Source organism: Panthera tigris, chromosome B3, assembly GCF_018350195.1.
Source record: "Panthera tigris isolate Pti1 chromosome B3, P.tigris_Pti1_mat1.1, whole genome shotgun sequence".
NCBI lineage: Eukaryota > Metazoa > Chordata > Mammalia > Carnivora > Felidae > Panthera > Panthera tigris.
The window spans coordinates 54,876,325-54,896,982 of record NC_056665.1 but is presented as its reverse complement, the minus strand read 5'-3'; the positions used below and the strand labels follow the sequence as shown (position 1 = coordinate 54,896,982).

The window sequence follows — 20,658 nt, the reverse complement described above, 5'->3', positions numbered from 1 at the left end:
AAGATGGCCTTCAATTTGGGCTTCTCTGATGTCACTTTATTATTAAATTCAAGTCATCCATTTTTTACATGAATGCCACAGAAATGCTATGTGCACTCTTCAGGAGACACAGGAGATCAACGTGGTTCATCACTGGTGATGATCAATAAATGAAGGTAGCATCTGCAGGCACTATCACTGTAAAGCTACAATTTCCTACTTGTAATTTAGAATAAGTATCTTATGAGGAGATACTTTGAGACTATGCAACGCAAATATTCTATTTTTTATCTTACACCAAGTTTAACATCTATTCTATTTCTGCATTTATTTGTTTATATATAATCTCTATTATATAATCTCTATTACCTCATAGATCTATATTTTATTCAACAGGTACAATTTTTAAGACTCATGACAGTTATTGGCAAATTGTTTCCCACAAGGTCATGCAAATGTACATTGTCAGGTAGTCTGAACAAATGTGTCCAACTCTCTTTACCTCCAATGGCAGGGAATGCCTTGAAATAATTATTGTATTTGATGGGGAAAGGGTAGCCAATAGTTGCTTTCATTTGCATTTCTTGCATTGCTCTCATAGCAGAACTTCTTACATACCTTCACTGTTCATTTGTTTTTCATCCTCCCAGATCTGTTTATACAACTTTGCATTTCCCTCTTACCATCTAAGTATCTTCCTTATCTAATCTTTATGAATTCTTTGTTCATTGATGGGGCCACAAAGATTTTTTTTTAAATATCTACTTTATTTGACTTGTTGGTTTATGTGTTTACCTGAAGTCTGAGCTCTCTTCCACAATGTTTAAAAAATATCCTAAACCAAGATTCATTCTCCTCATTGGGGAGGTATTTGTATTTCATTCACATGTGAGGTGACAGAACACCAAGGCTCTGGCTCAGTCTTTGAATTCATAGCCTTCACTTCCTTTACAGGGAGACTATTGTTGACTTTCCCCTTTTCACTTGCCGTAATTTCCCAGAAGCCACTGCTTCTACTCCAATCAGAAGAGAATGACAAATACCTACTCTGTTAGCTTCTCTCCAGATTTGGGGATACTAATGAGATTTTAAGGGATTCTATGGACTCATTAGAGTGATTTTCATTTTGTTTTAACTTGGCCTCCACTTTTTAAAGTTTGTGATATTAATTTGTCCATTCTTTCCCACTGGTAAGTTTTTATTACTATGAAATAAAATGAATGAAAGTAACATCATACTGATACGTGGAAAAACAATTTTCATGCCTAGCTATGACACTCAGCTTTGACATATCATCACACTGCAGGCACTCAGGGACTAGGTACTTGAACCTGTCAGCACAAAATCCTTATGGACAATTTTAAAAAGAAAAGGACCACATAGGTGCCATAACAAAATTTCTGAAGTTGGAATACTAAAGAGATTACCTTCAAGAAAACAAGGCATGTAATACATCAACTCTCACATTATCTTCCTAATTTCTATAACTAAAAAGATTCCAGGTAGAAACCTTCTGAGTTGGCTACTCGACATTGCCTTGGGTCCCTTGAAATCAAAGAATGGCTCTAACCACAACTTGTGGTTAGGTAATGATTTCTTTTGAGTAACAGATACAGAAAGGCCTCTGTGTTTTATTCATTATGCTTACAAAAAAATCAATGTAGATGTGGGCCCTGACTGCAAGACTAATTTTCCTAAGGACTTTACTACATTCTACATTAATGGTCCAGTTGTTCAACTAGAATGAACAGTATAGAACTCAACGCACTCTCAATCAGTGCACAGTGCTACATATAGACAAATTCCTAATCTTTATCACATATTATCCTGGAAATATCATAAAGCAGCACTGCTATGAATAGTCAAATGACACGAAAGCAAAAACAACAGACTCTGAAATAATTTTTAATTGTTCTATATAAGAAGGATACACACAAACATAAGATACTACAACGTTATAGAGCAATAAATATATCAATACTTTTAAATATTCATAAAAGAAACATGCCAAGTAAGATTACATAGTAAATATTTTTGTTAGCCTTTTCAATATTTAGAAAGGCTTTAGGGGAGGATTTCAATGACCCAGTTCTCTTTAAAAAGATATCCAAGGACATGTTCTGTCTCTTAACAAGCTGATAGCAAGCAGAGACATTCAACAGTATTTCATTAACCTCAGGATTTAATGCTAGCTACGGTATTATCCTAAAAATTGATGTAACATCTATGTGTTTTTGGCCTCAAAGATTCCAGAAAGACTGAGCCTATACAATATAGACTTCTATTCACATGCCCTATTCCCTAGTTACACCAGCTTATTTGCTACAACCTTTAAATACTTCTGCTCAAGGCTGAAATGTTCCTTCCCACCTTCCCTCCTGCATTTATCCTTCAGGACAGAGATCAGATATTCCCTCCTTAAAGACTTCACTAAGGTTTGCCTTATCATCTCCCCTACAACCAGCTCTGGTTAATTATTCCTTCTCAAAACACTCTGCAACCAATATCATCCTTATTACACAAAGTTATGCATGTCCCTCTCCTTATAGATCTGCACTGTTGCATATGGTAGCCATTAACCACACATGGCTATTGAGCACTTGAAATGTGTCTTGTCCAAAATGAAACGTGTTGTAAGTGGACAATACATGTCAGATTTCAAGGACTTGGCACAGAGACAAAAAAGGCAAACCATCTCGCATTTCTATACACCAATAATGAAGCAGCAGAAAGAGAAATCAAGGAATCGATCCCATTTACAATTGCACCAAAACCCATATAAAATACCTAGGAATAAACCTAACCACAGAGGTGAAAAAACTATACACTGAAAATTATAGAAAGCTTATGAAAGAAATTGAAGAAGACACAAAAAAAATGGAAAAACATTCCATGCTCATGGATTGGAAGAACATTGTTAAAATGTCGATTCTACCCAAAGCAATCTACATATTTAATGCAATCCCTATCAAAATAACACCAGCATTCTTCACAGAGCTAGAACGAACAATCCTAAAATTTTTATGGAACCAGAAAAGACTCCAAATAGCCAAAGGAATCCTGAAGAAGAAAACTAAAGCAGAAGGCATCACAGTCCCGGACTTCAAGATGTTTTACAAAGTTGTAGTCATCAAGACAGTATGGTACTGGCACACACAGACACATAGATCAATGGAACCGAATAGAGAACCGAGAAATGGACTCACAAATGTATGGCCAACTAATCTTTTGACAAAGCAGAAAGAATATCCAATGGAATAAAGACAGTCTCTTCAGCAAATGGTGCTGGGAAAACTGGACAGCGACATGCAGAAGAATGAACCGGGACCACTTTCTTACACCATACACAAAATTAAACTCAAAATGGATGACAGACCTAAACAAAAGATAGGAAGCCATCAAAATCTTCAAGGAGAAAGCAAGCAAAAAGCTCTTTGACCTCGGCCTCAGCAACTTCTTACTAAACATGCCTCCAGAGGCAAGGGAAACAAAAGCAAAAATGAGCTACTGGAACCTCATCAAGATAAAAAGCTTCTGTATGGCAAAGGAAACAGTCAGCAAAACTAAAAGGCAACCGACAGAATGGGAGAAGATATTTGCAAATGACATATCGGATAAAAGGTTAGTATCCAAAATCTATAAAGAATTTATCAAACTTAACACACAAAAAACAAATAATCCAGTGAAGAAATGGGCAAAAGACATGAACAGACACTTCTCCAAAGAAGACATCCAAATGGCTAACAGACACATGAAAAATGTTCAACATCACTCATCATCAGGGAAATGCGAATCAAAACCACAATGTGATAACACCTCACACCTGTCAAAATGGCTAACATTAACAACTCAGGCAACGACAAATGATGGCGAAGATGTGGAGAAAGAGGAACCCTTTTGCACTGCTGGTGGGAATGCAAACTGGTGCAGCCACTCTGTAAAACAGTATGGAGGTTCCTCAAAAAATTAAAAATAGAACTACCCTACCACCCAGCAATTACACTACTAAGAATTTATCCAAAGGATACAGGTGTGCTGTTTCAAAGGGGTACATGCACCCCAATGTTTGTAGCAGCACTACTGACAATAGCCAAAGTTTGGAAAGAGCCCAAATGTCTATTGATAAATGAATGGATAAAGAAGATGTGGTATAGGAATATTACTAGGCAATCAAAAAGAATGAAATCTTGCCATTTGCAACAATGTGGATGGAACTAGAGTGTATTATGCTAAGTAAAGTGAGTCAGTCAGAGAAAGACAAACATCATATGACTTCACTCAGATGTGGAATTTAAGATACAAAACAGATTAACATGAGGGAAGGGAAGCAAAAATAAGATAAAAACAGGGAGGAGAACAAAACATAAGAGACTCTTAAATATAGGGAACAAACTGAGGGTTGCTGGAGGGGTTGTGGGTTGGGGATGGGCTAAATAAGTAAGGGACATTAAGGAGGACACTTGTTAGGATGAGCACTGGGTGTTGTATGTAGGGGACGAATCAGTGGATTCTACTCCTGAAATCATTATTGCACTATATGCTAACTAACTTTGATGTAAATTTAAAATAATAATAATAATAATTATTATTATTATAAATGCAAGCCATCTCATTAATAATTTTACACTGATTACATACTGAGAAGATATTTATTGGGTTAAATAAAATATGTTATTAAAATTAATTTCACCATTACTTTTACTTTAATGGGATACTTGGGACATTTTAAATTATATATGTGGCTCCATCAAATTTCTATTGGATAGTGCTGTTGTAGATTCTAAATTCCTTCAAGGAATGGCCATTGTTTCTTTCCACTGAATCCCATAAGACCTTGCACAGAGTAGCTTTAAAACAAAACAAAACCAAAGCTTAAGCTGAATGATTTGCTCTTCCTCCATATACCTCCCAACCTTGCTTTCTGATGTTATACACTAACTAGAAAGATCATTAGAAAAGATGTGGGAAGTAAGTAAGAGGCAAAGTTTGAAGGTGTCCATGGGCTAATCAGATGACTGTGAACTTGAGTGTTTATATAAAAACACTTGTTGGATGGGGTGCCTGGGTGGCTCAGTAGGTTAAGCGTCTGACTTTGGCTCAGGTCATGATCTCACTGTTTGTGAGTTCGAGCCCCGCGTCGGGCTCTGGGCTGACAGCTCGGAGCCTGGAGCCTGCTTCGGATTGTGTGTCTCCTTCTCTCTCTGCCCCTTCCCCACTTGTGCTCTGCCTCTCTCTATCAAAAATAAATGCAAAAAAAAAAAATTTTTTTTTAATTTAAAAAAATAAAAAAATAAAAACACTTGTTGGTTAAATTACTACTTCCTCTCCCTTTCCTCCATCTAGAAAAGGATTAATAGGTATATTGAATCAACAAATATTTATTGAGCAAACATGCAGAGAATCATCCAGACAAGAGTCTCAAGAAATTCGTATGTAGTAAGTGCAAGCAGGACAGACAAGCAGCACAGGCTGGTAAGTCACACTTTTAAGAAAAACCAAACATGGACTGCTGAGAAATCACTATGGCAAGAGTAGCTGGACAAAAAGAGTATTCAACAATGAGATCGTTCCCTTTGATCTATAGAGGCAAAGGTATAGATTAAATTTTGTTAAACATAAGGCATGGCCACCATCAACTGCCACATATGTGGAAGTGTACCTCTATGGCAAATGCCATCAGTAATTTCAGTACAGAACAGAGCAAGAACCGTGGATACCTGAGCTAAAGTTCAAGACTCAAAACCACGTTCCTAAATCCTAGGCTACTCTCACCAAAATACTTGAACCAATTGATTCTAATCTAACACAAATTGAAACATGCGCATTTATTCTCATCCTTTTTAAAAAATGCGTAAACAAGACAGCTTGACATAAAGATGTTCAATGTGCTGGAGGTTGGGGGTTCTTTCTCATTTGGTTGTTAACACTGAAATCAGCGTTATGCTCGTCAAATACAGTTACTCGGAAGAAGGAATATTGCCCGACTGGGCAGGATTTAAACAGTGAAAACACATTATTATTATTTTTTGGAAAATATATACAATCAAAATTCCATAATAATTAGTACCATATAACATCTTACATACCTTAATAGGACTATTTTAGTGAACACAACTCCTAGTTTAAAGAATCAGGAGCTAAAACAGTACTAAAGTAGGAAGTAAAATATTATTTCCTTCCAGAAGGAAAAGGAATACACCACCTACATTCATTTTCCCCCTTCCCTTCATTACTAGGTTTTTTGTTTTTGTTTTTTGTTTTTCCATTGGGATTTGGAAATATGGAAGAATAGAAAAGGAAGCTGTTAAATGAGGGCAAGAGTAAGAATTTCTGTAATAGCAAGATCTTGGGGAAATAATCTTGACTATTATTAGTCAAGTGTTTTAGTTTCAATTTGCCTAAAGATGGACTCTAACCTCAGAAATGTCACACATTCCCCCAGCTTCATTTTCCTCATCTATGAAGTCACATTCCTCCAGCTTCATCTTCCTCATCTATGAAGTAAGGAAGCCAACTGAAGCATATAAAAGTAGATTCGGGGGTATCTGGGTGGCTCAGCCACTTGGGTGACGGACTTTGGCTCAGGTCATGATCTCACGGTTCGTGGGTTTGGGCCCTGCATCGGGCTCTGTGATGACAGCTTGGAGCCTGCTTCCGATTCTGTGTCTCTCTCTCTCCCTTTCCCCCGCTCCCACTCTTTCTCGCTCTCAAAAATAAATAAAACACTAAAAAATTTTTTTTAAATAATAAATAAAAAATATAAATAAAAGTAGATTCAATGATTCTGACATAACCTGTTTCTGTGCCTTTCTCACTTACAACGCCACCACTACATAATTAATTTCCTTATATAGAAAGACTCTTCTTATAGGAACATGGGCGAGAGAAATGTCATAGACAAAATGCTAAGGGATTTAGCTGTGGAGAATTTAAGGCTTTAGAACACTGTTGATACAAGCCAATCTTGAGGAAATGCACATACTTTTTTACGTAGACTCCTTCCTTGGATTTGTGGTAAAGGAATTTTGCCTAACTAACATCTCATTTATGAGGTGCTTTGCAAAAGGAACCAGAAAATATATTTCTTTATGTGGCATTCCCTTCTTTACACTTTACTTCTAAATAAAATCAAATGAGACCTTGAAAGACAAAGGCTTGATTTAAATGTGAAGACTGTAAGCATTTTTTTCATTAAAGTCTTTTAAAAATGGCTTTTTAACTCTACAAACCTCAACCTTGATGCTTTTTTCATCTTTGTCCGCTTGTTGGAGATCTTCAATTTTCTTATGACAGTCTCTGAGCTCAGTTTGTAACTGAGACACCAGATGACGCTTCACTGAGTTGCTCCCCAGCAAACGCTGCACTTGTCCTTTCAGCTTCAGGACGACCTCGTCTCTGGGAAGCTCTTCATTTGGGTCTTCTTGCTGTACAATGCTAAAGGAGAAATCATCATGTCGAATACGAAATCGAGTAACAAATCAAGCATGGTTATTTCTTGAAAGTGATTGCAGTTGTGAAGATGTTTTGTGACTTATACAACTATATACTGGTGTTTCAAAAACAGTTTTAAGCTTTGTCATATACAAGCTTTGTCACCTTTGCTATGTCCCCATATATAGAAGTGAGTTTATTCATAAGAAGGCCATTATTATGCTTAGACCATCTGCCTCACTGAAAGGAGTTAAACCAGGTGAACTTCAATATGGCATGCTTTTTTGGTTTTTGGTAAGTTGTGTGCTGTATACACATGCCCTTTATGACTCTAAGAGAAACAACATGAAAATAAAGGAGGAAGTGAAAAGTAAAATACTAGTCATCCTAACTAACAATTTCTGTATCTCTTTTACTAAAACACCAGTCTGAGTGGATATCTGAGCAATTAGGGGGGAAAATAAAAAAAAATAAAAGCCATGCTAATTTAATCCCAACTTTAGTTTCAATAAATTTCAAAACTGGAGAATTTCTGCTCCTTGCCGTAATGGATTAAAAATGCCAGATTTATCTTCCTGCCGTAAAAAAACTGGAAAACCAAATAAAATATGTTAAGGGATGGCTTTCAATCACTAGACAGCAGGCAGCACACCATAATGATCCCTGAAAAAAGAAAAACAAACAAGGTGAGCCCTATGATTGCTGCTGCTATCTCCCTGGGAAGTTTCCAGCCTGCGGCACGGGGAGAGAAAGGCCAAAGACAGCTTAGCAATCTCACCAAGTTGCAGAGTTCAGTTTGGGAAGGTCAAAATGGCTAGAATTTAAGGAGGGAAACACTATGGGAAAGGAAGCTACACAGAAAGAGAGCACTGGAGATCTGTGTATACATGTGAGAAAATTACTGCAAGTCCAGGGAAAGAACTGCAGGAAAAGAATAAGGTTGGAAATACTGTGGGTTCCAAGGAACCATAGTGAAAAGATCTCCTAATTCACAGAATATCAAATATTGCCTCAGTAATGGGGCCAGATGAACCTATGGGAAAATGGGGAGAAAAAGAAAAGAGAGGGAAACAAACCACAAGAGACTCTTAACGACAGAGAACAAACAGGGTTGATGGAGGGAGGTGGGTGGGAGATGAGCTAGATGGGTGATGGGTATTAAGGAGGGCACTTGTGATGAGCACTGGGTGTTGTATGTAAGTGATGAATCCCTGAATTCTACTCCTGAAACCAAACCAATATTGTACTATATGTTAACTAACTGAAAATTTAAATTAGAAAAAGAAGAAATATTTTCCTAAGACCACCCAGTAAATAAATAAATAAATAAATAAATAAATAAATAAATAAATAAATAAATAAATAACCTTGGAAGAATCCCAGGAAGCTTAAGTGTGTCACAAAAAAGAGCAATATTTTTTAAAAATACAACAAAATCTAACATCTAAAATATAAAATTCAAAATGTCCAGCATCTAATCAAAACTTACCAGGCCTGCAAATAAGCAAAGAAAATATAAAAGGGAAGAAAGTGGGGTGCCTGGGTGGCTCAGTCGGTTAAGCGGCCGACTTCGGTTCAGGTCATAATCTCGCGGTCCGTGAGTTCAAACCCCGCGTTGGGCTCTGTGCTGACAGCTCAGAGCCTGGAGCCTATTTCAGATTCTGTGTCTCCCTCTCTCTGACCGCCCCCCATTCATGCTCTGTCTCTGTCTCAAAAATAAATAAACATTAAAAAAAAAATTAAAAAAAAAATAAAATAAAAGGGAAGTATCAACTACAACCAGGAAAAAAAAAATCAATCAATAGAAACTGACCCAGCAATGGTGCCAGTGGTAAAATTAATTAAATATATTGTGCATGTCCAAGAAGGTAAGAGAAAACACATGAATACAATGAGAGAAACAGAAGATACAAAAACGACCTAAACTGAACTTTAGACCAAAAACTACATCTGAAATGAAAAATATACTGCATGAGATTAACAGCTTAGTTAATACTGCAGAAAAGATCAGCGGACATAAACACAGCAGTAAAACTCTACAAAACCAAATAGAGAGAAAGAAGACTAAAACAGAAATATACTGAGCATGTTAAGTTGTATCTAACCCAACTATATCTGAAGTCCCAGAAAAGGAGAGAGGAAGGGGGCATAATAAAAAAATTTTTTTAATGACCAAAATTTTCCTATTCAATGAAAACTAAAACCCCATTAAAACCTACAAGCTCAATGAATCTCAAACAGAAAAATGAAGAAAAACCATAAGTTGTATTAACATCAAATTGCTGAAAACCAATGATAAAGAGAGAGAGCAGGAAGACTCCGAGAGAGAAGAAAACCAGAAAAAGGAGTCATGAATTCTGTGCATAAACGTATGCAAGCCTCAGTCTAGGCCCTGAACTGTGCACGCACAGAACAAACCCACAAACCAGCAGGTCAAATATTTAGAGAATTTAACTGAAATATGAACCATACACACATATCTCACAGTGACTAACTCTTGAGGTATGCATACAAGAATGGATTCAAACCAATGTAGCAAAGGCTTGAACCAATAAATTGAGATCTGAAACACCCATACAAGTTTCCACACAATGTAAAAATCATAATGTCTACTACAGGCATACCATAGAGATATCACAGATTTGATTGCAGACCACTACAGTAAAGCAAATATTTCAATAAAGCTACTCAGATGAAGAGTCAATTAAGTGAGCAATAGCATTATGTCTAAAAAATATATAAATTTTAATTAAAAAATAATTTATTGCTAAAACATGCTGACCAACATCTGAGCTTTTAACGATTTCTAATCATAGATCACAGGTCACCATAATGAATATAATAAAGTTTGAAATACAGTGAGAATTACCAAAATGTGACACAGAGACATGAAATCAGCAAATATTGTTGGCAAAATGGCACCGAGAGGGTTGCCAGTTCATAAACAAAACTCAGTATCTGCAAAGTGGGTCTGTATATAATCTAAAATTACTCGACCCACAACTAACCAAGAAAATGGACTAACTTGCAAGAAAAAAAAAATCTATAGATGTTAATGCTGGAGCTATCACAAAGAGTTTTCAAAGTTTAAAGCAACTATTATGTCTGTGTCCAATGAAGTAAAAGGAAACATATTTAAAGTGAATGAAAAACTAGGAATTCTTAACACAGAAGTAAAAACTATAAAGGAACCAAATAGAAATTTTATCACTGAAAAACACAGTATCTGAAAGTTAAAAAAAAAATGAAATAAAAAGCCTTCCCTATACAGGCTTCATAAAACAGAGATGACAGTAGAATGAGTGAACTTGAAAATAGCTCAACAGAAATTATCCAATCTGAAAACAGAAAAAAAGATGGAAAAAAGTTAAGTGTGAGGAACTATGAGAAGATAAAAAAAAAATTAAGTTGTGTAATTGTAGACCTATAAGGAGAGAAGAAAGAGACATGAGCAGAAAAGGTATTTAAAGTAATAATGGTCAACATTTCACAAATTTACTAAAGGCATAATAACTTTACATTTTCAACAGGCTCAGTGAACCCCAAATGAAATAAACTAAAAAACAAAAAAACAAAAAAAAACCCAAAACACTTAGGCACATCATAAAGTGCTGAAATGTAAAGGGGAAAAATATCTTGAAAATAACAAAAGAAAAACTACACCATTACACACAAGAATAAGGATTTAAATAATAATAGATATCTCTTCAGAAATCACCAAGGCCAGAAACAGGGGAAGAACATATATTTAAAGTGCTGAAATAAAAGAAGAGTTGATCCAGAATTCTATAATCAGCCAAAAAAAGGACATTTTCATATAAGAAAACTAAGAATTTGTTGCCAACAGACATACTCTAGAAGAAATGTTAAAGGAAATTAGGGAATTCAATCTAACTTCAATTCTAAATTCAATCTAAAGTCAATCTAAAGGGAAATATTATCTACCAAAGAGAAATCTCTGTATAAAAACTACAAAATATTACTGAGAGAAACTGAAGAATACAGAGAGGTATAACATGCATGTTCTGAAACTGGGAGACAATTTTTTTTCCTTCAGCTTTATTTAGCTATAATTGACAAATAGTAATTTCTTAAGATGTCAATTCTCCCAAAATTGATCTATAGATGTGACACAATCCCAATCAAAACTCCATCCGACTTTATTGTGGAAACTGACAAACCAGTCATTAAATTTATTTTGAAATGCAAAGAACTTAGAATAGCCAAAACAATTTTGAAAATAAACAAAGCTGAAGGACTTGTCCAACACATTTCAAGACTTATTGTAAAGCTACAGTATCAAGAATATGAACAGCAAAAAAGAGCAGGGGAACAGAATGGAGAGTACAGAAATGGGCCACAAATGACCAATTGATTATCAACAAAGATATCAAGGCAACTCAATGAAAAGTTTTTTGACAAATGGTATTATATCAATTGGATATTGGTATGAATAAAATGGACATCATACTAACAAACTAATCCATAATGATTTATTTATGCCATAGATATAAATGTAAGAGGTAAAACTATCAAACTTTTAAAATCCTAAAAGAAAATCTGTGTGACAGATTAGGACCCAAAACCATGAACTATAAAAGAGATCATTGATAAATCTAAATTCATAAAAATTTAAACTTTTGCTCCTCAAAAGATATCATTAAGAACATGATAATGTAAACGAGAGATTGGAAGAAAATGTTCACATCATACATATCAGACAAAGGGCTTATATCCCGAAATTTCTGAAGACCAAACAATATATACAAATGGCAATTAACCACATCAGGAAGAAAAGAGGAAGAAGAAAGGGAAAGAAGAACACAGCAAAAGATGCTTAGATCACTGGTTAATAGGTAAATAAAAATTAAACCCACAGTAAGGTATCACTACACACACTAGAAATATTCAAATTAAAAAAGATTAACAACACCAAGTTTTAACAACAATGTAGAACAACTGACACCTCAGACATTGCTTCTGTTGATGCAAAATGGTACAGTCACATTGAAAACGGCATTTAAACTATCAACATCTAAATAAGATAGAGGAACTCTAATGTAACCAGAAAGAGAAAGCAATTTGGAGCATAAGTGGAAAAAAATGAGGTACAATTATCTCCATTAACAGATGATATAATTATATCTCGGAAAGCCTAAAATATAATGGAAAAACCACTACAAACAGAGAGTTAGAAAACAGGTTATAACACAAAATGTAGAAGTCATATATACAAAACAGTGCTCAAGAATAATGGAAAAAGAATACCTTATTTACTATTGCAAAAATAAAATACCTAAGCATCAATTTTACAAGAATTGTGCAAAAACCTAAAGATAAAAAAAAAAAACAAAAACAACAACAAGCTAGTCTCAAACCAATCTTGAGAGACTAAAATAGATTTAAGGAAATGAAAAGACATGCTATATTCTTGGATAAAAGAATTCAGCATCATAAAAATATCAACTCTCCCTAGGCTTATGTATATGTTCAACGTGATCCTAATAAAAATATTGTCAGGATTTTTTTTTCTGGAATAAAACAAGCTTAATTATAAAATTCATTTGAAGGTGTAAACAAGAAAGAGTAAGCAGAAAAACCCTAACAAGACAGCAATTCCAGAGAGATGGTTAAAGTATAAGACAAAGCATTAAAGCTTTTAGAAGGCAGCATAGGATAACAGGGAAGGTTTCTTAAAGAGAGCATAAAAAGCACTAACCACAAAGATTGATAAATTTGACTAAAGTTAAAAAACTTCCATTCATTAAAAGACAAATTTAGAGGTTAAAAGTGAGACGAGGGGTGCCTGGGTGGCTCAGTGGGTTCAGTGCCTGTTTTCGGCTCAGGTCATGATCTCACGGCTCGTGAGTTCGAGCCCCACATCGGGCTCTATGCTGACAGCTCAGAGCCTGGAGTCAGCTTCAGATTCTGTGTCCTTGTCTCACTCTGCCTGCCCCTCGCTCATGCTCTGTCTCTCTCTCTCTCTCAAGAATAAATAAAACATTAAAAAAAATTTTTTTTAACTGATTTAAAAAAAAAAAGTGAGACGATAAGTACAATACACATAACCATCAAAGAATTTATATACAAAAAGATATTTAAAAAAGGAAAAAATCCAACACATCAACAAAACACATGCACACACACAGTCATTTAAAAACTAAGGAGGGACATCAGCAAGTCCTACACATACACACACACACAGGCACATGCACACACACACACACACACACACACACCAATAAACACAATAGAGATAGGTTTTTCAATGGAGCTCAATCTCAATAATAATCTAGGATAATGTAAATTAAAATCACAATAAACTATCATTACACATTAAATGGTTAAAAGCAAAAACCTGAAAATATCAAGTGTTAGCAAAGAGACAGAGCAATTAAGACTTTCATATACTTCTGGTGGGGATGTAAATTGGCACAATTCCTTTGGAAAAGTTTGGTATTACCTATTAAGGTTGAAACACATATACTACAAACAATTTCACTTCTAAGTATATATATCCAACAAAAATATATGTACATTGTACTAGGAAGTAACATTAAAAATCTATGGTCAGTAGATTGAAAAATAAACTGGAATATTCATACAAATCAAAGATACACACACACATACACACACACACATATATACATATATATGTATATGTATATATATGAATAAGATACAGCTACATGCTACACCTTGAGTCTCAACAAAATGTTAAGTGAATAAAAGTCTAAAGAACACCTTTATCTTTAAAAAAAACAAAGCTAGCATTTATGCTAAATGGAGAATGACTGAATGCTTCCCCATAAGATGAGGAGCAAAACAAGAATATCTGCTCTTACCATTTCTATTCAACATTGTACTAGAGATTCTAGCTGGAGCAATTAGTCAAGAAAAAAATAAAAGGCATTCAGATTGGAAAGAAAGACGTACGATAATCTCCATTTTCAGGTGACATGACCCTATATACAAAAAATCCTAAGGAACCCACTAAAAAACTAGTTGAACTAAATTAACAAGTTCAGCTATGGGTCAGGATACAAGATCAATATATAAAATCAACTGTACCTCTGTACACTAGTAATTAACCACCTGAAAATAAAATTAAGAAAATAATCCAACAAAAGTATAGCCAAAAGAATAAAACACCTAGGAGTAAATTTAACAGAAGTACTATATGACTAGTACACTGAAAACCACAAAAATACAAAACACGAGTAGTACACTGAAAGAAATTAAAGAAGACCTAAAAAAAAAAGGGGGGGGGGAGACATCCTATGTTCAGGAATCAGAACCCAACATGGATTAAGATTGCAATATTCCCCTAAATTGATCTACAGACTGCATGCAACCCCAATCAAAATCCCACCTGGTTTCTTTGTAGAAAATGACAAACTGATCCTAAAATTTCTGTGGAAATGCAAGAGACCCAGAATAGCCCAACCAATCTTTAAAAAGACAAAGCTGAAAGACTCATACTTCCCAATTTCAAAACTTACTACAAAGCTACATCAAGACGGTATGGCACTGGCATAAGGACAGACATACAGATCAGTAGAACAGAATTGAAAGTGCAGAAATAAATCCTCACATTTACAGTCAACTGATTTTTGACAAGGATGTCAAAACAATTTTGGTACTGGGACAAATGGATACCCAGATGCAAATGAATGAAGTTCTACATATCATACAGCAAAAATTAATTCAAAATGAACCTAAGACCTAATGTAAGAGATAAAGCTCTTAGAAGAAAACATAGGTATAAATCTTGAGGACCTTGGATTAGAGAATAGCTTCTTAAATAATCAAAAGCACAAGCAACCAAAGAAAAAATAGGTAACTTGGACTTCATAAAATTAAAGACTTTTTTTGCTTCAAAGGATGTTATCAAGAAAGTGAAAAGACAACCCACAGGAGAAAATACTTGCAAATAATATATCTGACAAGAGACTTGTATTTAGAATATATAAAGAACTCTCAAAAGCAATAAAAGGAAACCCAATTTTAAAATGGGCAAAAGATGTGAAGAGATCTTCCCAAAGAAGATATACAAATGGCCAATAAACATAGTAAAAGACATTCAACATAGTTAGCCATCAAATAAAAACTACATCATTCACAAATCCAAGCCAAACAGCAAGTGTGGGCAGGGATATAAAGAAATTAGAACCCTCATACATTGCTAGAGGGAATGTAAAATGGTGCAGCCACTTTGGAAAACAGTATGACCATTTTTTGAAATGCTAACCGTAGATTTATCACATCACTCAGCAATTCCACTCCCAGATATACAGTTGACCCTTGAATAATATAGGTTTGAAAGCACGGGACCACTCACATGTGGATTTTTTTTTGATACAGTACAAAACTGTAAATGTATTTCCTCTTCCTTATGATTATCTTAGCATTTTCTTTTCTATAGCTTACTTTAATGTAAGAATACAGTATATAATACACATAACGTACAAAATATGAGTTAACCAATGGTTTATGTTACTGCTAGGGTTTCCAGTCAACAATAGGGTATTAGCTGTTAAGTTTTTGGAAAGTCAAAAGTCATATGCAGATTCTCAACTGCACAGCAGGTCAGAGCCCTGAAGTCCTGCATTGATCAAGGGTCAACTGTACCTCTAAGAGAAATGAAAACCTATACCCACACAAATTTGTCCACAAATGTTCCTAGCAGAATTATTCATAATAGCTAAAAAGTAGAAACAACTCAAATAAATGTCCATTAGCTGATGAATGAATGAGTAAAATATGATATATATTTACACAATGGAATATTTTTTGGCTACAAAATGGAATGAAGTATTGATAGATGCTGCAATGTGGATGAACCGTGAAAGCATCTGCTAAGTAAAAGAAGCCAGTTACAAAATACCACATACTACATGACTCCATTATACATTCACATACTACATGATTCCATTTATGTGAAATGTACAGAATAGGCAAATCCATAAATAGAAAGTAGGTTAGTGATTGCCTGAGCAGTGAGGACAAGAAGGAGTAATGGGGAATGACTAATAATACCTACAGGGTTTCTTTCTGGGGATACTGAAATGTTCTAAATTAGGTTGTGGTAACAGTTGCACAACTCTGAATATATGAAACACCACTGAACTGCACACTTTAAATGGGTAAATTTTATGGTACTTTAAATATATCTTAATACAATTATAGAAGAAAAAAATAACATCTAATGTATGAGTTCCCTCTGTACAAAGGCAATTTGAATCTATAGTGTTTAGGTATGAATAATTAGGTCTTACAAGGTAACAATAAACCCAGAAAACAATTGCTCTAGCAGTTAAGAGAGTAGTTAACTTCAAGATTATGACTGGGAAGAGGCATATGAACAGTTGCTAACAATGTTTATTTCTGGGTAGTGGCTCCATGGGCATTCGCTTTAAAATCATTCGTTAAGCTATACACTTATGTTTCATGCACTTTCTCAACTTTAAAAGGTTTAAAAAGTAAAACAAAATTATAAAAATTACTAGAGAAATACCATCAAGAAATCAGACAGGTAGAGAGAATGATGGGTCTAACTACATAAAAATTTTAAACAGTAGAAGTGGTAACTCTCAGCACTAGCTAGGATGCTCAGAAATAGGCACTGCCACATGACATGGGTAATAAGCAAACTACAGACTGCTTGGCAATATGTATCAAAGACCTCAAATATGTGCACACCTCTTAGCAAGGATATACACCCAAATCTTAAGGAAGTAAAGATGTCAATAAAGACTTGACTACAAACAAGCTTGTGATAATAATAATATTGCATTACTTATAATGAAAAAATTAAAGTGTATTACTAAAACATAGTTCATTCATCCACATATCCATTAGTAAATATTTACATTACCATCTAAAGATTTCAGAATATGTTAAAATGATTTCAAAATATGCTAAATATGCTAAATTATAAAATACATTCAATATTATTTTATCTTTTAGAAATATACAACACAGATAATGTGGAAGTTATACACCAAAATGTCACAAGTTGTTTTCTTCATGGGAGGTGAAGTAAGATTGTGTTGCTTTTAATTTTCTTCTGTTTTCTTAATCTTTATTTTCCATTTTTTCAATAATAAAGGAGAAAGTTACTTTTTAAAAAAAAATAAGTAGTTGATAGTATGTGCCCTCAGTATGATATGATGAAAATGGCACCTCATCTCTGTGGTCTTCTTCCACAAAACCCCCGAGAAAACCAATCATAAAACAAACATCAAATTCCAAGAGGGGCTTCCTATAAAAGACCTGACCAGTATTTCTCAAAACTGTCAAGGTCATCAAAAACAAGGAAAGTTAAGAGGAACCTAAGGAAACATGACTCCTAACCTGGCATCCTGGATGCAGTCCTGGAACAGAAAAAGGACATGAGGTAAAAACTGAGGATCCAAATAAAGTATGGACATTAGTTTCTAATAATGTATCACTATTAGTTCATTAATTGTAACGAAGTTACCATGATGGTATAAGATGTTAACAGAAGAAAATGAGTATGGAGTATAGAGAAAATCTGTACTAATTTTTCTGGTTCTCTAAAACTGTTCTAAAACACTAAAGGTAGTTCTAAAAAAAAATAAATAACAGTATCTGAGTTTAATTTTTTGCTGTTTTTCGGTTTCTGGTGATTCCAAACGAAAGGTTAGAATGCATATACACTGTATGTATACACACACACACACTTATACAGAGAGACGAAGAATGAACAAAATATTAGGCTTTTTTAGGCGTTATAAAAGGAGTTCCTTGCAATACACTACATATTTATCAATACACACAACTTTTGTATATGTTATATAATGTAAACATGTCTGTATAGATCTCATCTATTTAAACCACTCCTATGGAAAGAGATGTAAAATAAAATAGAAATATAATTACATAAGAAATATAAAATAAGTTACAATGCATTTTTCTAAGCTATATAAGATGTGCACTTTTAGCAGAACGCTTATTTTGACTCAGTTAACAAATTACGCATCCCTAATTTTTTTTCTTACTGAATGCTGACCACTGAAATAGCACATCATGTACTCCTAGAGAGAGCCAAGTCAGAGAGCAGAGAAAAGCGCTTGCTAAAATAATTTTCTCTTCTTTCCCAAAAGGGAAAAAAATCAGCAGTGGTGACCAGTCCTGCTGAGTTCTGTGGAAGTTGGTTCCCCTAAGTCCAAATAAACTGTAGTCCCTTATGAAGCCTGCTGAGAAGACCAAAGGGAAAAGGCATTCCACTTGTTAAATGTTTATTATTTGAGCTTCGCAGCCAACTATAATAAGGGAGAGGGAAGCTGTCTGCAAGCTGCATGCAGATTTAGCTACTCAAGTTCCATGAATGTGAAATAGAACACTGAGGCTAAACCCTTAAAATTTACTAGGCAGTAGCTTGAGGGAGGTGGTAGCTGAGAATAAAAGCTTGGAGCCGCTAATATTTGGGTCAGTGATTTGAAAGCAGCTCAAGTCAACACAGGACTAAAATTCTCGACACTGGGAAAACTGTGGCTTCCTCTCGTTCTAAGAATCACAATACAGCAGAGAAAAAGTACAAATCTCTTCTCTCCTATACCTCCTCTCACTCTGACCTAAAAATAAATATTTTTACTTTTTGCTCAGATTCTTATCTATTAAACTGCTGGTGGGTGGGAGGGCTACAAGCTAAACCTCTTTCCGCATATCGTGCGCTTCACTGAACGTCTTCAGGCTGAATCTCAGTGACCACTCACTCTGTGCTTAGGAGTGGCAACCCTTTTACTGTGACAGTGACATGACTATGATAGTGATGTGAGGTCTCAGGTTGGTTATCTATAGGCATGTGCTTTAAATTACTGTAGGGTTTTGGTTAGGAGCATGAATTAAATACAAAGGGCAGAAGCAGAACACATTAAACATCATGATGAATTAAGTCTACCTGAAAAAGTATACATTATTTTTATATAACATATATATGTATTATTTTCCAAATTCCCAGGCTATTTATTGCACCAATTACAACCGGAGAAAAATCTTTTTTGACATGAACTAAATCATTAATCCTCTAAAATGCAAGACAGAAAGAAGAAGGAAGTCAAAAGCAAAAAGGTTTGTCATGTAAATAGGACAGATTTACAGGACTGTATGGTTTGGGGCTCAAGTATGGTTCTGCTGCTAATATAGCGTGTCCTCTTGGGCAAAAGAGTTCGGCTTTGGTTGGTTTTCCCAACCCTGAAATGAAAATACAGATCTGATGTTTCCCCAAGGGTGAGATGAGAATCAAAACTTTTTACAAGATATATGTTGAGTTAAAAGAGAATTAATATGAAAACTGGATCAATGGTATATTTTAACCAATCATCTATTAAATAATAATAGCAATAGTTATCAATGACTAAATGCCTACTAAGTGCAAGAACATTTTATATGAGGTCCTTTATATTCGTTATTTATCTTAATCCTCACTTTAACCCCCAAGAGATATCTATAATCTACTTAAGAGAAAAAACCTGATAAGAAAACAGGCTCAGAAAAGCCAAGGAACCTGCCCAAGATCACAAAGCTAGTGCTGAATGGCAAAACTACAAATCAGAACAAAATCTGCATCTCAAGACCATGCCCTTTCCACTAGCCATTCAGAATTAATCTGGCATTAACAGGAAATGAGGCATTCACAGCAGTAAATTTCCAGATGACCACATTTTAACTTCAAAATTGTATGTAAATCTGTCTAAAAAATATAACACACACATCCTTTTTCTTCAATAACTCAAGATCGTGATTGCAGACATTTTGAGGCAGATCGCAGCTATAGTTGCTGTCGTCCTCTCCTTGCTGAGGTTGAGCTATCTGAATGAAACACTGGTAGTACCTCTCCCAATCCCCTTCCCCAGCTACTCGGCAGCCAGGAACTCAGATAACTCCTGGGATCCAAACAACTCTAAGTCAGTAAGGCCCTGTGATGAGAGCCTGAAGGTGGTTCCTGCTAAACACACCACATATTCTAGTTGTGTTCTTTGCTTCTTAGCTTCCTTCTGGATCGTAGCTGTAACCTGTCAAGGTGAGAGTCCCTAAAGACTGACCGCCAAACAAATGAAGCCTTATTAAACTAAACCAACATCTTGTTTCACCTTACTTCCTGATCACTTTAGATTTCAATTTTCTAAATGTCATCTTGTTTCGAAAAGATCATACTATGAACATACTTAACTTCTAAAACCTATTGTAGAGCAAACCCTTCAGGAGATACGTACACCTGTA

The 20,658-nt window shown here is 34.9% G+C and overlaps 1 protein-coding gene across 10 annotated transcripts in view; it reads right to left on the bottom strand.

Annotated features, from left to right (window-relative positions):
- The window catches only part of CEP152 (centrosomal protein 152), a 91,589-nt gene that overhangs the window by 39,298 nt on the left and 31,633 nt on the right, over positions 1-20,658 (bottom strand). For all 10 annotated transcript variants that reach the window (XM_042988922.1, XM_042988921.1, XM_042988920.1 and 7 more), the window contains one exon: positions 7,209-7,413. In XM_042988922.1, coding sequence (XP_042844856.1) covers positions 7,209-7,413 — 205 coding nt within the window. The remainder of the gene's footprint in view (positions 1-7,208; positions 7,414-20,658) is intronic.